Source organism: Dufourea novaeangliae, unplaced genomic scaffold, assembly GCF_001272555.1.
Source record: "Dufourea novaeangliae isolate 0120121106 unplaced genomic scaffold, ASM127255v1 scaffold113, whole genome shotgun sequence".
Taxonomy (NCBI): domain Eukaryota; kingdom Metazoa; phylum Arthropoda; class Insecta; order Hymenoptera; family Halictidae; genus Dufourea; species Dufourea novaeangliae.
The window spans coordinates 345583-368881 of NW_015373986.1; the positions used below are offsets into that span (position 1 = coordinate 345583).

Consider the following 23299-nt stretch of genomic DNA (forward strand, 5'->3'; position numbering starts at 1 on the left):
GGACTTTTAATGAAAGCTCTTGCACGTAATCGTTCAACGATCCTGCTACCCCCAATTTACGTAACGTCACGGTTCTTTTCACAGCCCAAATGACTATCCCATAACTATTCGAGTTAACTGTTCATTTGCATATCCCGTTCGCGCGCGACAGTTGCGTATCGGTACCAGTATATACTTGGTAACGATTTCGTGCCCGATCTGGCTCCACAACGTTCTCGATCGATCCCCCATCGTCCTCTGAGAAGTGCAAGTGGCGATCATAAAATGCCCCCCCCCCCATCGTTACACAACATTCTGAGAGCGCGTTAACGCGTTCCGTGTTCGATGGAGCATTTCGTCTGTCCTCCAGACCACCGAAGTGATATATACAGGGTGGCCCAAGAGTCACTAGACCATTTAAAAATAGAATAACTCTTCTATGTATTAAAAATTCACATTTACGCTTTTATAAACAATAAATATACTCGGAAATTACCGTCGAATGGCCACCATGGTGTTTCTGACAGTGGCGGGCTGTTACTAAAAAGTTATTATACTGTAACATGGTCTAGTGACTTTTGTGCTCATAATATTGGTTAATCACAAGACCATGTTAAAATATAATAACTTTTTAAAAGAGCCCGCCTCTGTCAGGAACAAAATGGTGGCCATTTAAAGGAGATAATCTACTCAAACTAATTACAAATAATTTCCAAGAAGTGTGTTTATTGTTTATAAAAGCATAAATGTGAATTTTTAATGCATAAACGAGTCATTCTATTTTTAAATATCTGTATATACACATTTAATTAATATCTGTCGTTAAGTGGCCGAGGTGCTCACGGTCCGCTGCTTTTCCGTCGTCGACCCCATTAAACGGCCACCGGTAGTACACGGCTGCCTGGCCATGCAAATTCACTTTTCGACCCGTTGAAGTTTCAGACCGCTCCCCCGCGAAGCGATAGTTCTGTGCTACGAGGTCACCCGCCGGCACATCGCGTGCGTTTTCTGGCCACACGTGAATTAGAAATTTCACTTTTTTTTTTATTCTTCTTCTCAGTCTCGTTCGCCCATTAATGATTCTCGTTAGACCGCGTAACCAGCAGCGCGCCCCGTCCAAGTTTTTCTGGTGGGGGAGACTGTATACACACACGCACACACTCCGATTTCGAAATCTCTTCCGGCGGCTGTGGGACTGTCCCACGCACCGATTTCTACGCTCGCCTGTGGATCCACACACGTGACTGTGCCTTGTCCTGGATACCACGTGTGTAGTGCACTACATAAGCTGGATTACGATTTCCGGGAACAATGGAAGATCTCATTTTTTTATATAAATGGAAGATATTTTAAGTAGTTTCAGAAGTTGTCTGAACGTTAGGATATGATTTCTATGTATTGCTGGTCGTTTCTACTTTAACCCTTGTGTAGACAACCGGGTACCCAGATACCCATTTCTGAATTTCCTTTCACAAACAGCATTTGGTATATTATAGGAAGAGAAAACTAATCAATAAACCGTCATCAACCGTTAATCAATAAATCTCAATAACCGTCAATATTTTGGTTGCCTACGCAAGGGTTAATGGATCGATGGTAATAGTTTTCTATTGATTGTATAAAAGGGTTGATATCATGTTCCTGTTTAGAAATTTTAATAATTGTTTGCAACCGATTTTGTATTTTTTAACTTGACAAATTACTTCATAGTAAAATACGTTCTTTTGGCCGCCAGATGGAACAAAAATAGACTTGTCATTTTTTTTAAATCAGGACAGGTCACGAGCTACGTAGTTCCATCTATATAACATTGTTTCGAGATAATCAGATTTCAGAGTACAGATTATGAAATATTAATGGGAGCAGAAACGATCAGCAATGCACACAGAAGCAAAGAAAATCGGATCGTGACTGCCAGGCGATATCTCTTCCGCGTTCGTTCCGCCAACAAAGAACGTTTCCATGGAGGCGCGCGGCCGAGGTCAGCCGCCGCCGGTGTGTTTTTTCCTTCCCAATATACACCGTGAAGATACGGGGAGAGGTAAAGGGCCAATTAACATTGCAGATCGCGCGAGACGTAAGCGCACGTGGAAAGCCGCCGGAGTGCGTGTCTTGTGCGCGCATCGAAGTCACCCGATACAGCGTCCCCTTCACAGTCATCCGCTTTCGCGCTCCCCTCGTGCACTGTTCGGATCAATTTGACCCGATGCCAATGTTCGATTCTTAAAAAATTTGTAAATTAATTTGACAGCAATAGCTGACATAGATTACAATCGAATAATAAGAAAATATTTTTCCTTAAGTCGATTTTAATTCAGGCCCAATATACTTCAAGGAATATTAATGCAATAGTTTATTGAACAGTGTACGGAGGTTAAGATTATTTCTCTTGTAATATTATTCGAAAGACTCGGCACACGTTGTGCAGAGTATAAGTATTACCAGAGATGGGTAGAAATTCATAACTTCGATTGGTTGATTCTTAAAAAAATGAAGATATGATTCAACGGCATTATAAGAATCAACGAATCATAGCATATGACGTCTTGCAGACGGCTTAAAGACGCCTCGGACCTAAAACAGCCGTAAAATGAGCGTCTTCAAGACATCATGTGCTATCCGGGGTATGATAATTTCTACCCATTTTTGCGTATTATGCGTTCATTATCAGGCGAAAGTAAAACTGCGGCGAAATTAAAATCAATGAACGCCACCGCGACACGCGTTTCGTCCCTCCTGACTTTTACAGAACCACGACGAAGGAAAACTACACAAGCTACACATTCGTGTAAACCGTGTTGAATGATCACCTGTTGCTTTCACCGGTACGCGGGATAAGCCTTATGCAAAATCAGGTTCCCAGTCGTTGAACCGTGACCATCGCGGAATTAGAACCGTATCCCGTCGTCTATTAACCGTCTGGCGTTCCCTCTTTTTTTTTAAACAAAAAGATCAAATTGTTCAACAAAAACTTTTCCAGAGACAAAAGAAGAAGGACAGAAAATAGAGGGATGATATTTTTCATTCGAAAAACGAGTTTCCAAAAGGACACTGCAAAACTTACGCCTGGGCATATGTACACAACGAATCTTTCTGACAATGACTCACCGCCGGTATTCCGGATCAGCTTTCAACCGAGCCTCGTCGAGTCAAGGTGATGCTGCTGCTCCTCCATTCCGCCGATTTCTTCTTCGTTTTTCGTCTGCCGTTTTCGCGAGGAAAAAACCGACTGTAAAAACCAACCCCAACGACACACGGTTTCTCGCCCTACGTAATCGTCCCTCGCGAACGCATCACTCGATCCGCGATCGCGATACCGCAATAGCCATCGGTATGCTCTCCGACAACTTGCCTCCTCGCTGGGAGCCTTTTCTAAACGCAGGCGCTTCTGACAGACGTGCCTTCCGAGTCCCAGGCCCCCCTTCTCGGGCCCAATGCCCCCCCTCCCGCCCTTCCTAACCTCACTTCGTCTTTCAAGTTCGCAGTGACGCACCAACCGAGACTGTGGGCCCCACCTTCTCACCTGGCATACCTGAACGGTGATCTTGAGGATGAGTCTGTAGTAAACAATCATCCAGTGTTGTTTCTTTCTTCAGACTAGTGTGCTAATCAATTTCTTCGAAGACATGGAGCTACATATTTCTACTTAAATTCTCCTCGGTTAGTAATAAATAGACTGCGGATTTTTATGCAAAGTAACATTTTTTAAAGTAATTTATAAAAATAGGAGTAGATAAAGAAATCTATTTTTCCTCTTGAGTATCTTATTGGGTCCAGACTGAAATAAAAAACTGATTGGGTCCGATGAAAGCTTTGTCTTTTATTGTATTTCACTTAGCTCTATAGACTAAGGAATAAGAACAAGACTAGGAATCAGTCAGTATTGGAATATTCCAATGTTTCTTGGTTACCCTGATTCTGGTAGCCCACCACTTGAACTTGGCGGTATTTTATATTCTTCCTACCGTGGATAGTTAACCTATTGTTATACATGAGCATTCTGTTTAAAGCTACCATATCTTTTCCAGGCTCTCCAGAGGGGCCACCGACAGCCCAGTAGGCACACCAGTGTGCTACTCACCGACGGTACCTTCGACCTCCCACCAACCTCACTGGAGAGGAGACATTCACCTCGCGAAGCCAACTCCCCAGCCCAAGTATCGTTACCGATGGGGCTACACGTTTTCATGTGAAATGTTCGTCGAGCCACTTCTCCAGGCACCGTGCTCTGCGCCGTAGATCGTTTTGTCCTCGAGTGAGTTGAGGTTATACACACGTTGTGGTTGGAATGTAAGTCAAACGGGGTCCAGAATGATACCGTCCGACTGTGCGCTGGATATATCGAACGTGTACCACTCGACCGCGGTGGTGATCGAGGGAAGCTGCGTGAGCAAGACCGAGCCGACCGCGGTCTTAAGGGATGTGTCCGCTAGGGTCCATGGCGGAGAGGTTCTGGCGATACTGGGCTCGAAGGGGTCGGGTAAACGGGCTCTGCTCGACGTTATAGGTAAAGCTACATCAAGATATAGATAGCACACAACGCCTTGAAGGCGGCTGAAGGGCGCCTTAGGTCTAAAATAGCCGTAACATGGACGTCTTTAAGGCGTCATTTGCTATCTGGGAATGGGCCCCCGATGATCGATGGTTTAAAGGTCGGCCACGTTTATGGCTAACGCTATGTCTTTGAAGCAACTGTATAAGACGAATCCTCTGAAGGTCGTAGACAGTCTACTTTAACCGTGTGTCTGCGTTTCAGCTGGAAGGGCGGAAGGGGAAACAAGGGGCAGAGTCACATTGAACAACAATCTGCTGACACCGGAATTGTTTAGACGTCATGGAGGATATGTGGCTCACAGGTGTCATTTGCTGCCCAGTCTGACTGTCCGGCAGACTCTGACCTACGCCACCTGGTTGGCTAATTTAAATAACAGGGAGAACCGAGTACGCCAGACATTGGCGGACCTGGCATTGTCTCAAGTGGCGAACAGGTCGGTAAACGATCTGACCAAGCCAGAATACAGGAGATTGATGCTGGGAGTCCAGCTTGCTAAGGACCCGACGTTGCTACTATTAGATGAGCCGACATGGGACACAGATCCTCTTAATACTTATCTGATCGTTTCTATGCTATGGTCCTACGCGACCAGAAGAGGATCCATCGTTGTTCTAACAATGGAGACACCTAGGTCGGACGTGCTTCCGTTCGTGAGTCGCGTGACACTTCTGTGCCTTGGCGCGGTCGTTTATTCGGGACCAACCAGGAGCATGTTGGATTATTTCACGTATATCGGATTCCCTTGTCCTGAGCTGGAGAATCCTTTAATGTACTACTGTGAGTATGCTTTAAAGGGATTCAGGAAACTAGAAGTATGAATAGGTAAATGTAAACGATCGTTTCAGTGTGCCTGTCCACGGTCGATCGCCGATCCAGGGACCGTTTTCTGGAGTCCAATCAACAGATATCCGTATTGGTCGATAAGTTCAAGGTTGAGGGTACTATTTACATGAAGGAGGCTCCACACATACCGCCCAACGTGAAAGACACGCCTCTTGGTATTATGCACAAGGGGCTGGGTCGAGGAATCAAGCCTGGATGTTTCTCCACCCTTCTTGCTCTTTATTTGTGAGTCCACGTCTCAGTTCATATATACAGATAATAATTCTGTATTAATTACTACAATTACGAACATCCTAGGAGAGCTATGGCCGCGACGTTTGCCTTCAACAAGTCTGGGCTAGGACACTTCACCACTCGGCTTCTGTTGCTACCGTTCACCGTTGCCCTGATGAGCATCCTATACTCCCATTCAACCCCTGTTCAGTCCAGGATATTTCTCCAGACAGGCGGTCTAGTTTTCAACGTACTGACATTGTTCTATGTCGCCGGGATAGCGTCCACGGCGCTCCTCTGTAAGTTATTGAAGAGCGAAGGCGGTAATGGCACCAATAGAATGGGTGTATCGCTTGCTAATTAGGTACACAGTTCCAGGTTATCGGGCCAGATATTACCAGGAGAAACGGGAGGGCCTTTACGGTGGCGCGATGTTCCTAACCGCGTACGCGTTGTTGAGTTTACCGCTCAGTTTCGTCTCGACAATGATCACAATTGGTATCCTGACGCCTATCTTAGAGCTAGACCTATCGTCCTGGGCGTACGCCTCTGGAGTACTGTGGGCCAGCTACGTGGCGGCTGAACAGGTGACCGTGGCTGTGATGATGGTCGTTGGGAGACCGATAACAGGTGCTATAACCGTGTTGTACATGACACTGGTGTCCCTCGTGGTCGCCTCTGGAGCCATCAGGAGCTTGAAAGGCTTGCCGTACTGGCTTGCCGCTGTTTCCACCGCGTTACCAGCGAGATACGCTTCTTTAGCCCTGAACCAACTGGCCATCGACATGCCCACGTTCCTGCATCTTCATTATAACGAGAGCTTCGCGTGTCCAGGCGTACCGGAACTGTGCAGATATCCCGACGGAAGGACCTATTTGATAGAACGTTTCACACGCGAGGGTGAAAATATCTCGGAGGTGTTGAACGTCGATCTGAACCTACTGATCTCGCTGGCGTTCGCCGTTGGACTGTGTATATTTAACAGCGTGCTCTACCTGTTACCGCTTCCCGCGAGAGTTAAGGCAAAGTTCAGAGAATAAGCGTTTGGATTTTATTCCATCGCGTCTATTACAAAAATTATATACTATTCCGACCCGTCAGACTCAGCTGCCTTATTACGCTTAAGAATATTGTATTTATAGTAGACTTAGAGTAAGGTATAGAATCGTTGAAACGGTCTTAAAGATACGCGTGTATGTATAATTTTACAATTGTGTACTGCTTAAAAGTAAGTATAAGTAGGTTACCGTTCCTATTCGCAGTCTTCTACATCCACCTGTCTCATCTCTTTAAGATCATCGGCCACCGCGAATTCACAACCAGTAGAGCTAACGAGGTCGCTTAATTCGACTTTTGGTGCAATCTCGATGAGTTTCAATCCCTCTCCCTTCATTACTTCGAACACTGCCATGTCTGTGATTATTAAGTCCACGCAATGCTGGCCTGAAATATCAAGGGACCAGAAAATGATCTTTTAGGTTAAGTCGGCTGATAGTGTTGGTAGATAACATAGATAAAAATATTTATATTTATATAGAATGAGATGATGTGTCAATGTCACCTGTCAGCGGCATCGTGCAGCTTTTCAGAATTTTTGGACTTCCATCGCGAGCTTTGTGCTCCATTGTCACCACTACTTTTGTGCCTGGCGCAGCAGCCAAGTCCATCGCGCCTCCCATTCCCTTCACCAGCTTTCCTGGGATCATCCAGTTAGCCAGATCACCCGTTTCTGATACTTGCATTGCTCCGAGCATGGTCAAGTTCACGTGACCCCTAAAGAAATTAAAATCAGTAGCAATTTCGTTCTAACAAAACATGATTGACATATGTGTTTTAAAAGGTACCCTCGAATCATGGCGAAACTTTCCTCGCTGTTAAAGTACGACGCTCCAGGTAATACCGTGACTGTTTCCTTTCCAGCATTGATCAAGTCTGCATCAACTTCATCTTCGTTCGGATAGGGACCAAGCCCAAGAATACCGTTCTCCGATTGCAAGGTTATTTTAACGTTCTTGGGAATGTACTTGCACGCAAGCACTGGTATACCAACTCCTAAATTGGCTACAAGAAATTCATTCGTTGAAACCTAACTGTATTCCTGAATATGCTCACTCTGTTGTTAATTTCTTACCATACATTCCGTCTTTGAATTCGAGGGCAGCACGCTTGATGATCCTATCCCTTGCTTTGCTGGCTGGCGTCACCTTTTTAGGTTTCATATTTTGTCGAGTGTAGCATTTCTAGGATATACAAGAAATAGAGTGAGTAATAATTTTCGATAGTTCCATTAGCTTTAAATGGATACACACCTCTATACGCTTTTCATATGATGGACCTTGAACAATTCTGTCTACGTAGATACCAGGTAAATGTACATGCTCAGGATCCAGTTCACCGATCTCTACAATCTCTTCTACTTCAGCAACTGCCACCTTAGCTGCTTTGCACATCACCGGATTGAAATTTCTGGCTGATTTCCGGAAGATCAAGTTTCCAGCTTTGTCCGCCTTCCATGCTTTTATAAGGGCAAAATCTCCAGTGATCGCAGTTTCCATAAGATAGTGTTTACCATCGAATACTGCCACAGTTCTCGGTTTGCCAGATATTTCTGCTTTTCCATCTTTGTCGTATTTCACAACAACATTACCTTCTTCAATTAGAGTTCCATAGGCAGTGGGAGTGTAAAAGGCTGGTATACCTGCTCCACCTGCACGAATACGTTCAGCTAATGTGCCCTAAGTTTTAAAGACACGACTGTAATATCTTTAGTGTCCTGTAACATCCAATCGTCACTGTCCTTAATAATTACCTGAGGTGTCAGTTCAACTTCTAATTGACCGCTGAGATACTGTTTCTCAAATTCAGGATTTTCACCAACATAGGAAGCTATCATCCTCTTTATCCTGTGTTCCTTCAAAAGTATACCCAGGCCAAAATCTTCTACTCCAGCATTATTCGAGACAACAGTTAGATCCTTTGTACCTTTTTTAAGTATAGCCGCAATTAAATTTTCTGGAATGCCACAAAGTCCGAATCCACCAACCAGAAGCTTAGCACCGTCTGCTATATCACATATGACTTCATTGATACATTTGAATATTTTTCCATCTCCTACGGGTGAAGTTAACTTTGGTGTCTCTTCTTCTACCTCAGGAATATTGGCTTTGACAGAAAAATCAACTGTGCATACCTGTGAAAAATTGTAATATGAAACATTAAACAAGATACGTTTAATTAAAATTCAATCAAATGCTTCATCATAATATCACGAGCATGATCATTTATCGATAAAACACTTTTTTTCATATCTGACGGTATACTGTCAAATATAAATACCGGAAGAAAGTAGGTTAAGTTCACGTTCGTTTTTGGAATCATTCGGTGTTGCCGAGTAACGTTAATATCACATACCTTTGAGAGTTTGAAATTTTTGTAATTGTTTCTCGAACCGCTGCTCACGCGGAAAAGCAAGCAACTTGCTCTGCTTATAGCAAACGCCATAATTTTCTCGTAAACTTATATAAATACAACTAAATTCATAAACGTGTCAGGTTAAGCCTCGCCGACGAAAACGTCAGCGGTACTGTTACATATGCAGATAACGTATTATCATTTTCATTTTATTAAAAGCATTGGTAATTGCCATTGGCTGTAATCAATACACGATACGCTTATATAAACTGTATATAGACAACAATCTCAAGGTCTCAGGACATGAACTCAGTATAATCAGAGGTATTATCAATTATATAGAATGGAAAACAATTCTCACCACAACACAATGTTTTCTTCATTTTTTTTATTTGCTATCTATTATTGGCCTGTATATAAACTTATATTATAAGTTGTCCTTGGTCTACACATTAATAAGAAAATAATTTACAAACATTTTGTAGAGTGTTCCTCGCTAATACAAGCCATTGCCTGAATGAGTTTAAATATTCTGCATGATTTAAACTTCAAACTTCTGATAACAGCGTTTGCTGTACTCTAATGAGCAAAAATCATGGCTTCAAGAGTTTTAATTTGTCTTAATTTAAGTTGTTATCATCGATGTCGTCCAGCTCTTGCATCAGTAACAGCACCCCATAATTCAATGACAAAGTCATCTGTGAAGCCAAAAGCTTCCAGGTCTGAATTGTCTATTGCCTCTGCAAATTCAATGCTGTTGCTTTTGCATTCCGAGAGTTCCCAGATTTGTGTAGCTGTTTCAAAAAGAGAACAGAACGTTACATAATGGCACCATCGAACCAGGAATATTTTTCTATAAAAAGACATACCTAATTCTGTGTCATAGATACCCATGAAGCTCTCCAGAATTACGTTGATCTTTTCAATACCTATCGTTGCAGCATCGTCTATCTGTTGATTGGAATTAACAAAAGAAATAGATTTCAGGTGATGTTATCTCATAATTTTCAGTATAAATTTCTCACTGGAGAATTCAATTACCGTTTCGATAATTTGCGCACTTCCGTCAGCTTTGAATCTAAGCGTCTCTTTACCAGAACCGTAGCCCGATTTCTTTCCCTTTTTCAGATCTCCGCGTGGACCAATGCTGCCAAATCCGTTCTTCAACGGCTCGACCAACCTCAGCGTAAACGTCGAACCTTTTGGAATCTCCTTCAGCATTCTTGCCACCTCGAAATGCCGTTTCCCGATCAAGCTGTTCGAATCGATTTTCTCTATATGATCCCCGACCTCGATCACCTTGATCCGGTCGATTATGGACCCTTCCTTGATACGTTTAATAAAGGCGTACCCAGCGCCGTTATCGGTTATCGTTAATCCTAAAGCATCGTCTGATTTCACTAGTTCGATTTCCTTGGGCCGTCCTGAAGGTATCCATTGTCGATCAACATTGAAAGGAAACCAAATTCAGCGAATCGTTGGCAACGTACCTTTCTTGTGAGCGAATATAAAGTCACCTACCCCTATCTGACTGCCTAATAATTCGGTCATCTCTATCTTGTGCGTGTTCAACGTGCAGAAGAGTATCTGAAAGCGGAAGCAAATCATTAAATACTCATAGAAAGCGAATGTTGCACATTGAAACGTGACGGATAGTTCAAAGTGTTCCGCTACACGCTAAATTAAACGGTCGTTACCATAATTGTCATGCTAGATTCTTTTTTATAAGTTAGTTAATTACTAGACCACGGAGGATTTTGTATTTCTATTTATAGAATAATTAGTTTCTCCATTTGAACGTATTGGAGCCCAGTGGTGGCGGGAGATCCCGTTAATCCACTAATTTAAGAAATCCAAAAGCCCCTAATCCGTGGTATCAGCATCCCGTGTATTAATGTCTTTCAACTTTCACCGCAACTTTTAAGCGGCGTCACGAGTCTGTCCCGATTCGGGTGACCTCACGAGCCACGATCAGCATAGGAAATGTGCTCACGGTATTTACAACCAGTTATTACACGATACGAGTTACTACACACGCAGCCAGAGAGCACGTATCCGCTGGGCTGACGGGAGAGGCCACGGCCCGTAACCGATGTTTCCTGTATCCGGAATAATGCTCTCCCCATAAAGCTGTATAGCCAGTGGAAACATCTGTCGATATCATACGGTCAATAATAACAAATAGTATCCTTATTATTTTTTTAATAACAATTCGTGGGCTACCAGTATCATTGACCGTACAAGACCTGCTACAGAACTCATAGTACCCTCGTGAGCAAACTTGGCTTCCGCTATGAGAAAAAGTGGCATAGAAGAAAAGTCTCCTACCACTTGGTAAATTTATTTCAGGTACTAAAATAAATGTTAAATCGAATGTTAATTTGGCATAAATTTCAGTAATACCCAATATCAAGTGGTAGAAGGCCCTTCCTCTACGCCACCTTTTCCCCTAGTGGAAGCTGAGGGGGGGATACATATACACGTCATACGACACGATAGATTGCCACATTGACGTCAATCTTTCCGTGTTCCCGCGATCGATCAGATAACCTTACTGTCGATCACGAATCTGAACTCACTTCTTCCACCGACATATCGTAGCGTTCTGCTATCTTCTGATAAAGTTCTCGGACATTCCGGAAGCCCGATATCAGTCCCGTGGGACTACCGTGCGCCAGTTGACAGTGAAACACCATCGGCGGCCTCGAGACTTTCGATGACCGCCGTTGCTGTTGCTCTTGCGTCTGAGGATTACTGTTCTTCTGGCCGCGAGCTCCGTTATTGGTATCCGTGGCCTCTTGGTCCGTTTCGTTTCCATTCTGGTGACAATGGTTGTTCCCATGATTCGTGCCACCGTTCAAAATCTTATCCAAGGTCGGCGATCTCTGCGTGACACGCGCCTTGAACAACGGCATACTTATTTCTGAGGAACACGAACAAGATTAATATTTCGCTTCGACGAAACAATGACAATCTTAATTGAGATAAAGTATAATTATTGGCACTCGTGAGTCTCAGGGAAACGGAAGTAATTGGGAATAGTAGAAAAGAAACAAGAGAGACAGTTCGATCCCAATGTCTCTTGTGCGAGAACCACTGTCAGGTGGATACCGGTTTAACGGATCGTTGGTTTCACGTTACAGTTCTCACAGTTATTAAATATCATCTAGTTCGCTCGATCGAACGTTCGATGACCACTTCACGTTTCCTGTTCGAGAGGAGAAATTCAGTTCGTACAGTCGGGATAATTAAAGGAACGTGAGGATGAGATGAAGTCGTGTATTTTATTCTCTTACCTTTCTCCGCTGCGGAACCACCGAATGATGTTTTACTGGATCACAAAACAGTAGGCACTAGTCGATGGCAAAGAAACGTCGCTGAGCTAAAGTTGCAGCGATACCTCATATCTGACCTGTTATTCCCAGAAAAATTCGTTCGTCGACAATACTCTCTCTTATCGCTATTATCGCCGTCTGTTATTATCGCAATTCGGATTCACTACCTACGCGAGCCTGTTGCATCGTAGATCGTTGATCCCACTTTGCCTCTCCACTGTGTACGTGCATATACGAACGAAATGATCCAATTTCCCGCGACGTAACCAGGTTAAATGTATCCACTGTGAACACGGGCAACGTTTAACGCCGTTTATTAATCCATTTAACGTAATCGACGCACATCGAGGTACGCTTGATGCGATAAATTTTCATTAAAAAAAAACAAAATTACACAAACATACAGTGTACGATCAATCACGATCGTGACCTGCAGGAGCGTATCGCTGCACTACGTGTGGTTGCCCCTTACTGTGTGTACCCGCCGAACGTAACGGTCCCCCTCTCTTTTCCCAGTAAATGCTGCTGTTTCCGCTTATATTTCCATTTCTTTCCTCTTTCTCTCTTATTCCTTTCTTCCTTCCTGGATATTTTCTGCGGATTATGGACTAGACACTAGAATTTTTTCCATGAGAAATGTTGACGAACTAGTTAAACTCTGAGAATATCATTTCGTAGGATAAAATGCAAAGGTTGTATTATTATTATTACTATTGGGGTATTATTACTATTTTTATTATGTTTTAAATACAAATGAGTGAAATCAAATGGGTAAATAAAAAACAACGGAAAACAAACGGTTAGGTGAAGAAGGAGGGAATAGATAAGTAAAGAACAGACGAGGTACATCTTACGAAGACTGTAATCCGAATCTTAATCAATCAGATTTGTAGGGAATCTATTGATACATAGTTTCATTACTTACCTATCATTTAATTGCTTCTTTAGGTGCTTTCTCTCGATGATTAGAGACCGCGAAATTCTTTTTATTCGAGTATATACAAGTACCATCTAACGGCGGACATTTTAGGTACATATTAAGGAAATGGTTAATCATCTAATGATAAACGCGCCCTCGTCGGTAAAGAAGATCTCGTCTGTGACCAACAAATCTGCCGTACCGACGAAAAATCGTTAAAAAAATAATTTACGTATTGTACGTGCATAAGAAACCCCGATTTGTGAAAAAGTGGGGTCATAGAACCCCCGGAGCAAGCGTAAGAGACCCTGTGTGACAAGTGGGGCCATAGAACCCCCGCAGCATGCGTAAGAGACTCCATATATGTATTATGAGTAAAATAAAAAATTACATGTACACTTGTATAAACATTCGAAAGAGCACAGAAGGGTGTCACTTGTGCTATCTTACAATATTCGCTAAAAAAAACATCTCAGTTTCTTTTATTACTTACAATTACAGTTAAAACTTAAAACACGAAGGGAAATAAAAGTGTGTAATTTCAAGTTTTCTATATTTATGTATAAACATGTCAATTTGCATAAATATTCGCAGTTCAAACATGAGAGTGTACCTTCCAATAGTCTAGTAGATTAAGCAAGTAATACCGAGTCAATATTTTAGACTTAGATACATTTTTTTTCTTTTCACTTTCTTTTACAAAAAGAACAACCTTTGTTTTTGGTCGCACCATAAATGAAACCTAATCCCGTATAAAATGTTCAGCGCTTAGAGCGCTGGAAAAATTCGTATAAAATTTTGAGCTTCCGATCTATATACTTTGTATAACAATAGCTAAGATTGCTCAAAAGGTAATCTAAATCGAGTAGAATAATACTTATTAAGTATAAGAAGACTTTGAGATTCATTATCCTAAGCCTATTGGACGAGTATTGTCAAAAGATCATCGATAAAAGTGTAATGACACACGGTTCGCGTTACGTCACGTTGAACGGTAACAATCACAGCGCACTTTTTAACAAATAAAACAGGAATGCACTATGGAATACGATCAGTCTGTATAGAGGATTTACATTAACGTGTAGAACTTACCCTACGGTATTTGTGTTGGCATTACCTGTTACTATCATTAAATATTGCCATGGAATCGAGAAAGCGTTTAAATAGTAACAAAAGGAAGTACTACAGTTTGAAACAGCTATGTTCTATGCATTATTGCTTTGAACAGAGAAGACATTTACATGTTACTGTTGTCCTAAATGTAGTTCAGGTTGTATAATGAATACTCTCCACAGTTTGCCACAGTTTGATCTATGTTCCAGTGCTAAGTAGTTTCTCATCGGTACCAATAAATAGTCGTACGGATCTGTGTTTAGCTGGTACTCTTGCATAGCTTTATAGATAGCTTTGAACGGTGGTTGTTTTTGCGAATGAAACGTTCCCCTGGATCCATGCAACACCAAGGCTCCTTCTTTTTCTGCCTTGGTACAAACAGGCATGTACATGCAATGATCCGGTCTGTAATTGAATCTGCAAGAGTAAACGTAGAGCTTCTCCGGGTGGTAATGGAATATGATGTTAATTATGTCCTGATCCCCCCATGTTATCTTCAATTTGTACTCCTTGTGGATGGGTATCACATAGTCTATCCATCTGAACTCTCGCATCCTCGTCAGGTTCATTAACATTACACCTGAATTCACACCCAATTTTCCATAATACGGATGCTTTGCAAATCTGTTGTACCATCCTGTGCTAGGATCCTCGTGCTCTGGACTTAAAGCTGCCAACTGACTTGAGTTCATCTTCTTAAATTCGTCCCAGATCGTCTCTGGTGGAGCCAAAAACATAGTATCCGTGTCTACATAGAGAACAGCATCTGTCTCGTTTAAAACTGACTGCAACACACACAATGTTGGATTAGTAAGGATAATTATAAGTAGAATCAGAGACAGTCTTTTCAATCTACTCACTGGCAGAAATAATCTTTGAGCCGCACATGGCTTGAACAGCTTCTTCCACATAGCTGCGTCGCTTCCCTCTGGGAAAGTAATAGATTTGACTGTAAAGTCAAAGGTTTTATTTGACATCAGCTTCCATTCTGCTAGTTTCTCAGTGAACGCAGGGATCAAATTGTTCTCAGCCAGAACAATAAACTGTAGGGGTCTACTGGTGAAAACCAGAGCTGACTTTAGCATTGTCAATGCTTCGTCCAATCTGTCCCCACAAACTACCACGCATATTGTCACTTCCCCTATTGCAGGCGGTGGTAGAATTCTTTTGGCAGTGGTCGAGGCAACGACAGCCTCTTTGGTCTGCGCATCGTAAATTTTATTTGAGAAATTAGTCGAGTTAAGCAGTATTATCAGTGCAACGAAGATAAGGCACAGGAAAAACAATTTGTACACGGATTTCATCGTTGTATTTTTAAAGTTTCACATCCTCCACCGAATTTCCGCTGATACACAATCGGTGGAAAATATCGTGCACGTTCTTGGCATTTTGATGCTCACTCTTGTTTATAATTCGGACATACATAACCTCATCGCCATAAGGAAGCGATGATAACAGGCGGAGGACAATATCGTATAGTTGTGCGAATAAATATAATTCGAAAACTGTAACAAACAACGTTAGATCTATTCAAAAGACGGAAGTTGTCTTTAATCACAGATATTACGAGAACATGTTAACCGTAGGTTCGTCGGGACACTTCCATTTTCGAAAATATCGATTGACACGTCCCATCTTCACAACATATTCCGTTTTTACGCCCACGTATGTTTTAATAAATTCCAATATATCGTAAATAATTTGTTTATAAATATCGGGGAAAAGGATAGATTTCAAAAAGTTTTTCATGTGTCTATATTTTCCAACATTATTTCAGTAGTATGTTACAAATATACAGTGGTTCAAATAAGAGAGTTCTATAAAAATTTTTCAAAAATAACATTGCTATACAAATATATTTACACGATTAAGTCCTTGTGATCTCAACGAGAAAACATTGTACTAAATCCTATTTTGTAATGGAAGTTAATCATTAGTCCACTGAAGTATAAAATCATAGTTGTAATGATTAGATTCTTCAAGTTCTGTGAGGACGTGTATACCATCTCAGGAACATAGATTCATTTGAGGAGATGATAACAATCAGTCTGCAGTAACAAAGAGATCACTCTTTCACTGCTTCAAGTGTTCGATCTGACATTCTTTTTCTGTCTTCTTTCATGAATTTTCCTTGGTTAACAATTTCTTTAAAGTCAACAGATGCACAGGAGTTATATGCATCACGACGGCGATGGTTTCTCTAACGATATAGTGTGATCTAAGTGGTCGCAGTGTATAGGACATTGATAGTAAGATACTGCACTCGCGTGACCCGATCTTCCAGAGGTCATAGACACTCCTTGTTCCCATACATCTTTCGCAGGATCATAGATTTCGACGATACTTAGAAAATGTTCTCCATCGTATCCTCCTAAAAGAATCATTAGCTCAGTATTTGAATGCACCAGTAAATCCAGCTTGGTAATTCTTCGAAATTTCTTACCCATCGCGTATAATTTTCCGTCCAATACCGTAACACTGAGTGCACTCCGGGCAATAGTGACACTACTAACAAGTTCCCAGATATCTTTCTCCGTATCGTATCGCTCAACAGAATTCAATTGCCTAGTACCATCATAACCTCCAACAACATATATGTATTGACCAAGACTGGCTACCCCGACACCTGAACGACTCCGTTTCATCGGTGAAACCATTGTCCATTCGTCATTTTCCGGGTGATAACATTCCACAGAATTGAGTCGATTCGTCCCATCGAAGCCACCAATTGCGTATAGTAATCTGTTTTAGTAGTAAGATCAGTATAAACAATGGAGTTCAGTTTTACAATATTTTGGGGTTATTTGTTATCGATTACCTATTCACCACAGCCACTCCAACTCCCAATCTTTTTATATGCATTGGCTTCACGTTAGTCCAGGTATCCATGTCGGGATCGTAACATTCGACGCTGTTGTGGTATTCTGCGCCAGCGCTGCCTCCGACAGCGTACAACAATCCATCCATCACAGCTACACCTACACGATTCCTCGGCACCGACATTGGACTACAGGCTCTCCACTGATCTGTGACTGGATTGTATTTGTCGACCCAATCGCTATCGTATCTGTGAATCCAACGAAAGCTCTCTTTACCTTTTGAGTCCAATCTTCCGTTGCCCATCCTTTCAATTTGCTTACCTACTCTCGGGTGAATTGTTCCTGCCACCAACAGCATAAAACATTCCCTTCAAGAATGCTCCACCCAAACCGGATCTGGGAACCACTAGCTTCGCGTGTTGAGTCCAAGTCTTCTCGTCCGCGTTGTATCCTTCCAAAACGTCCAACGAATGCTTCAAGAAACCACCAGCAATGTATATCACTCTTCGAGTATTAGGCGTTCTCTCTTTAACTATCGGCTTCTTGTGCAGGGTCAAGTCCTTGAAAATTTGCGCAAGGTATTCCCGACAGGCGGGTACTTTCTTCAGTACATCACAGTTCTTCATTTGTTCCCGTAGAAAATTCGGCGTCAGATACTGACACCTAACCGCGTGTAGTATGTGCTCCATCTTGGGCCCTCTTGCCTCCTCGTTATACTTCACCCACTTCAGGACAGCGTTGTACACTTCCCTCTCCTCTTGCACGTTAAGCTCGTCCTTTCTCACTAGGGCTATCAACTGTATCGCCGACAGTTGGAGGAACTCTTCCTCTTGACATATTTGACTAAAATGTTGAATAATAAACTGATTCGCTTTCTGATGCAAACTATGACAGCCGTGCTGTTCGGCAAAATTTGCGATTCCGATTGCATTCGTGGGATCTAACTGTCTTTCCAGAAAAACGCAACAGGCATCTATGACATTACTAACCTGCAACGACGATATATACAATGATTAGTGTACAGAATAGTATAATTTAGTATGTACTTTGTCAGTTTATACATACCTGGAACATAGTGGCTGCTGACAAAAGCGAACACACTGTAATCTCAGTGACCCTTACTTGGCCAGTATACATAAAATACATCAGACGTGCCATGGTAGTCGGACAGACACCTTGAAGCTTCACCCTGTTCATTTCCGATTCCTTTAAGCCCCCTGTAAACATTGCCTGTAACATTAATTTAAATAGTACGTTCTTTCATTTATTTGTTACACCTTCTCTGTTCCCATTACCATATGAATTACCTTGAAATACGGACTCGCAGCGGCTAGAATGACTTTATGAGCATAAAACAGTTCCGAGCCCACTTCCAAGACGACGTCGGTGAGCATATGATGGCTCCGCATTATAAACATCATCTTCATAGCATCCTTAATGTAATTGGTCATGTAGAATGTCATGTCCCCGAGGTCTCCATGCTTCTCCGTCCCCTCCAAATCCTTGTCGTCGCCGGGTGACATAAAGGACGAATTGGATCCGAGATTCGGATTCCGGAAGCTACTCCGAGCTTCTTTTCTCGCGTGACAAGCGTCTTCATCCATTAAAATAAACTGAAACAGAGTGAATGTTACAATAAGAGATCCCCTTGAAACAGTGTACACAATTTATTTACCGAATGACTAGCTAATTCATTGATAAAGAGATTAACACCCATTTGCAGTGTTTTTCCAGAAAGTAGCACAAAGTTCGTTAAAAGTATTTCGATACAAGCTGTGTCTTCTTGGGAAAATCATAGCTAGCTTCTGTAGGGGTCAAATGACATTCTGATAGTAATGTGTTTCATGCTGGTTAAATGGATATATTTCTTCTATCTTCCTGTACTGACTTCTCTTTGACCAACAGTTCATGTCTCCACTGATATATTGTACTATCCTTGACATCATAGATTCTCCTGATATCTTTAAAATACTCAGAAAGCATTACTCGTTGCATCCTTCTAAAAGAATCTGCAACTGTAACTACAGCATAATAATTCTTACCACATTTTCATGGACATAGTACACTGTTACAACAAACCACCATGCGACACACATTAATATCAATGTATCATTCTATCTCCGATAAAGCTAGCTACTGGTAAAAAATTTGTACAATTTTTCAAAAACACAGCTTAGACCTGAAAGCCTCCAAAGTATAATAATTATGACACTAGGCTACAGTGTCAGTACTCACCTTAACGACCGAGAGAAAGCTCCCTGACAGTCCACGAAAATGAAAAATCACCAAAGGAGCTTTTGTCGCCCGTGTCAAGTTTCCCCAAGTGAATCGAATTAGGAGGGGGGATAGAGGTGCGACCGAAGGATCATAATTCGACGATTCATTCACTGATATTTCACTATGACGCGCGGTATCAGACGTATACACACGTTAGGTTCGCCACGGTGCTTCGAAGAGTGTGTGTACGCGTCAAACCACCACGGAATTACCATACGCACGTGTCACTCTCAACGAGATTATGGGACACTGACAGTTTCTATCCCTCGCCCGAGGACCAGCGTTAGTGTACTTTGTATACTTGTTTTCGGTCGTTGCAGCCTGCGTGAGAACTTGTTTCCCTTATTTTCTTGAAAATTGTCATGCACGGCGTCTCTCGCTGGGCACGTTAACACATTGAACGAAGTCGACAACGACTGTTTCCCTATTCTTGATCAGCGTCCACCCATAGTTGATATATAGGCTCTTAGACAAATGAATCGAACACCAAGAAGACGGGTAAAACGTCGCGGACGTGACGGGGGAAACGATAATTAACGTAAACTAACTGTCGATGATGGTAGGCTGCGGTTGATTCTTTAACAACGGGTAAGGTGTATTGCAGAGACGCGAGAAACCCGAACACAAACGAAAGTTCGACCGTGAAACAGCACTCGTGATCGTAGATGACGCGAATGACTTGCAAATTCTTTTGGTTCGCTCGCTCTGCTCGATGAACCTCGTAGCTATCGCGTCGCGCGTTGACTCTGTACTTTTCAGGCTGCTCATTTTCTTTGCACCTTTGAACCACTGGTTCCGGTGACTTTTTTCAACATCGCCACGGTTCGATTCGTAGATCGTTCGGTAGGATACACGACGGGTGTAGGGTCTGGTTTATCTCATCGATCGAATTAGTAGCTACGCGATAATTTGAAGTTGTACCTATAAAATTCAAATTTTCGGGACTTAATTTGGTGAATGTAAAATGTCGTTAGTACTGCCATGGTGTTATGGTCGGAACGGCACTCGTAAATATACATTTCGGGTTCATAGATTATCCTGTGCTAGGCATGAGTAATCAGCGTTCCTGATACTCTTGACTCCGTCATTTAACAGCTGTCGAAATTATCGGTTGTTTAATGATTCAGTTACACCGTTGAAATTTTGAATGCTATTAAGGCATTGAAATTTATTTATGCAAATTTAACGCGATAACACGGTCGTAAAATGACGATTACGTTTGGAATTTATGGGAACTAGATAAATATGTACCGTGATAAAATAGTCATTATTGCTATTATAATGTAAATCATCACTGCTTCTTAGTGATTCTGCATTAATTCATTTTTTTGTTTTAGCCAGAGATCATTTTCGATAGAACTTATGTATGTATAGTATATATAGATTAAGATAATAAGTAAAATGTATGTAATATATATAATGTATTGTTGATGCAGAGGATTTTTCACACTGTATAGTACTAGTTCATATTGCACAGGATTGAGGATGCTGAGAGTTTTGAGACAATATATTTATTTCTTATTAATATGGAGTTTTCAACAATAACAGTATAATAGTAGGCGTAACAAGAGAGACGAGGTAGGTTACGAGGAACCTAACCTAATACCGTACGCCAACAAGTCACCGCGATAACAGAATTTTCGTGATTGTTTCGGTTACATATGTTTTCTTCTACATTGTAATCTACAATAGTTACTATTTCATTAAAGTTGCATACGTTGTGCCTCTGGTTGCCAGAGTCAAGACTGGTGGGAGACAAATTTTGCAACTTTAATGTAATCAGATGACTAATAAAAGTGCGATATCAAAACAAATATACCATCGTTAAAGGGAATCGATGCAATATGTGATGTCAATGATAATAGGATTTTATGTTCTTAATCGATGAGCCTTGAGCATTAAATTCTATGCAATCCAAAAGCTTATGATCACTTGTCTGATCCATGTATTGTAAAGTTCCATAGCTATGGTCATTGAAAATATACATGTTGCAAATGGGGGAACTTTGTTTCACGAATCAATCAAAAGTTTCTATGCATAGAATCCAATGATCGAGTTCCTTCTACTTTCAGCTGCCTTGTTTCATGTTTTGTTTCAGTCATAAACTTAAACAATGAAACATTCTTCCCTAATTAGAAGTCATTTTTTTACTAGTATGCACAATGTATATGCAATAGTTGATTGTTGTCAATGAAGTTTGGAAGTTTGAAGTAAATTGTCTTGCAAAACATTATTAGATTTGGTATGTGGTAGTAATGTTATTTGGCAGGATTTTGAAATCAATGTAACATTTAGTTGAAATTATGGCAGTGCTTTGTAGTATATAATAATCTTATTGCCATTAGAGATGGAATTAATATATTATGGCTAATAATATGATGCTAATAATAATATTTTACGACCTAGTTACTTCTAATCGTAAGAACTGAATAGCAAAAATTTAGTTTAGACTTGTATCAAAGCAGCAACTGGTTGCATTAATTGCTTTCTTCAAAATTACTGCCAGCACTTTGGCGATACCAATTCAATTAGTGGAAAGAACAGAGCAACTGAAATGTTTAACACTTTTTACAAGTGTAACTCAATTAAATAGCCACATCGTCAACAAAGTGATTTTTTTTTCTTCTTATGTTAAATAGGCCGATCTTTACCTCGCAATAATCTGTGTATCGTTTTTCTCTTGATTTGCTAGCAAGAATAGAAGTATGGTCAAACAAAGGTGTTTGCTCTAATCTTTCCATACAAGATTCCAACTGTACAGGTTCTTGTTGGCGCACAATGAAATAGGGGGCTCGACCTTTAATTCAGTGCAATAATGTCTCTTCAGGTATCTAGTAGAAGACATGTATGTACAAGGACGTTCAGAAGACAAATTTTCTTTTATACACCCCGGAACGAATCGCAAAAAGAACATATACATCTGGTATGTGTATATAATATATGATCACTACTGAACTAAATTATTGGCGGAACCCACTTATCAAAAAATTACGGCTACAAGTAATATAATAAGTCTATCTTTGATTTATTTAGGCTCGGGTGACACTAAACTGGCCCCCTATATTTGTATTTTGATTACCTCCTGAATCAATTGCAACACAATCGAACGGAATCAAGCAAGCAAGCAAGCCAACGTGCTCTACATCAACAAGATAACGAATCAAAAATACCAGGTAATTGATGAGCCACGCTGCTTGTTTATCAATGCGCAATTAGGATGTTATACTTTCAACAGATCCGTCAGATAACAAAAAAAATCTCGTATACACATACACGAGGATTGGAATGCCAAAAAAGAGAAAAATCAACGAGCAGAGTGCAATTATATTCAGGACACTTTCATCGGTAACAGTCACGTTTTCGTGTCTGTAGAATTACACAGCAGAACGGGAACTCAATTTCGAGAGAAAACATTTAATCCGTCGCCTCGTTGGACAGACAGAGATTGATCGTCACGCGAGCGTACATTCACCGGGAGAGCCTACTCGTCGTCGTCGAGAGACACTTTGAGGAATACCATCGGGACAAGCCCAAATACAATAGTCTACCGTGAAACTATGGAAACTAAACGCCTACATTCTACGCGCAATAGTAATATAGAGAAGTTTGCTCAGAGTTACGGTTAAACGCTATTCAAGTAAAGAATTTTGGGCGGATCGACTAATTCCTAAGGCCTCGCTCATATGAATCCATTTAAAATTATAATTTAGTTCCCACCACATTCACGCTAACACAGTTCTAGGATTGGGATAGCCCAGGATCAAACGAGAGAGTGAGAGAGACTTTCAGGGAATCACCCTCGTCGGGACGAGCGATAAACGAGGAGGACCACGTT

At 41.4% G+C, this 23299-nt stretch overlaps 5 protein-coding genes and 2 long non-coding RNA genes across 7 annotated transcripts; 2 read left to right on the forward strand and 5 right to left on the reverse strand.

The window, feature by feature from the left end:
* The first annotated feature begins 4290 nt into the window (after positions 1-4290).
* Positions 4291-6631, forward strand: LOC107187349 (ATP-binding cassette sub-family G member 5). Its single transcript, XM_015575423.1, has 5 exons — positions 4291-4486; positions 4736-5311; positions 5380-5602; positions 5675-5889; positions 5963-6631. Exons 1-5 carry the CDS (start codon positions 4291-4293, stop codon positions 6628-6630), a joined length of 1878 nt encoding a protein of 625 aa, XP_015430909.1. The 3' UTR covers position 6631.
* Positions 6632-6832: 201 nt separating this feature from the next.
* On the reverse strand, positions 6833-9143 carry LOC107187350 (succinyl-CoA:3-ketoacid coenzyme A transferase 1, mitochondrial). Its single transcript, XM_015575424.1, has 7 exons — positions 9002-9143; positions 8400-8780; positions 7900-8325; positions 7722-7830; positions 7435-7651; positions 7152-7363; positions 6833-7033 (listed from the first exon to the last, which is right to left on the reverse strand). Exons 1-7 carry the CDS (start codon positions 9089-9091, stop codon positions 6843-6845), a joined length of 1626 nt encoding a protein of 541 aa, XP_015430910.1. The 5' UTR covers positions 9092-9143; the 3' UTR covers positions 6833-6842.
* A 270-nt stretch (positions 9144-9413) lies between these two features.
* On the reverse strand, positions 9414-12356 carry LOC107187375 (PDZ domain-containing protein GIPC3). The gene is made up of 6 exons (XM_015575457.1): positions 12298-12356; positions 11581-11924; positions 10492-10588; positions 10043-10425; positions 9871-9952; positions 9414-9795 (listed from the first exon to the last, which is right to left on the reverse strand). Exons 2-6 carry the CDS (start codon positions 11914-11916, stop codon positions 9638-9640), a joined length of 1056 nt encoding a protein of 351 aa, XP_015430943.1. The 5' UTR covers positions 11917-11924; positions 12298-12356; the 3' UTR covers positions 9414-9637.
* Positions 12357-12376: 20 nt separating this feature from the next.
* LOC107187376 lies at positions 12377-12801 on the reverse strand. Its single transcript, XR_001516209.1, has 3 exons — positions 12741-12801; positions 12508-12620; positions 12377-12413 (listed from the first exon to the last, which is right to left on the reverse strand). It is a non-coding gene; the product is annotated as an uncharacterized LOC107187376 (long non-coding RNA).
* Positions 12802-14311: 1510 nt separating this feature from the next.
* On the reverse strand, positions 14312-15960 carry LOC107187373 (glucoside xylosyltransferase 1). Its single transcript, XM_015575453.1, has 2 exons — positions 15229-15960; positions 14312-15153 (listed from the first exon to the last, which is right to left on the reverse strand). Exons 1-2 carry the CDS (start codon positions 15670-15672, stop codon positions 14500-14502), a joined length of 1098 nt encoding a protein of 365 aa, XP_015430939.1. The 5' UTR covers positions 15673-15960; the 3' UTR covers positions 14312-14499.
* A 541-nt stretch (positions 15961-16501) lies between these two features.
* LOC107187364 (kelch-like ECH-associated protein 1) lies at positions 16502-20306 on the reverse strand. The gene is made up of 7 exons (XM_015575442.1): positions 19423-20306; positions 18495-18800; positions 18253-18417; positions 17509-18176; positions 17187-17435; positions 16812-17110; positions 16502-16739 (listed from the first exon to the last, which is right to left on the reverse strand). The coding sequence occupies exons 2-7, from the start codon at positions 18789-18791 to the stop codon at positions 16549-16551; spliced, it is 1869 nt and encodes a 622-aa protein (XP_015430928.1). The 5' UTR covers positions 18792-18800; positions 19423-20306; the 3' UTR covers positions 16502-16548.
* Positions 20307-21003: 697 nt separating this feature from the next.
* On the forward strand, positions 21004-22936 carry LOC107187383. The gene is made up of 4 exons (XR_001516210.1): positions 21004-21042; positions 22292-22387; positions 22498-22637; positions 22700-22936. It is a non-coding gene; the product is annotated as an uncharacterized LOC107187383 (long non-coding RNA).
* Positions 22937-23299: the final 363 nt, after the last annotated feature.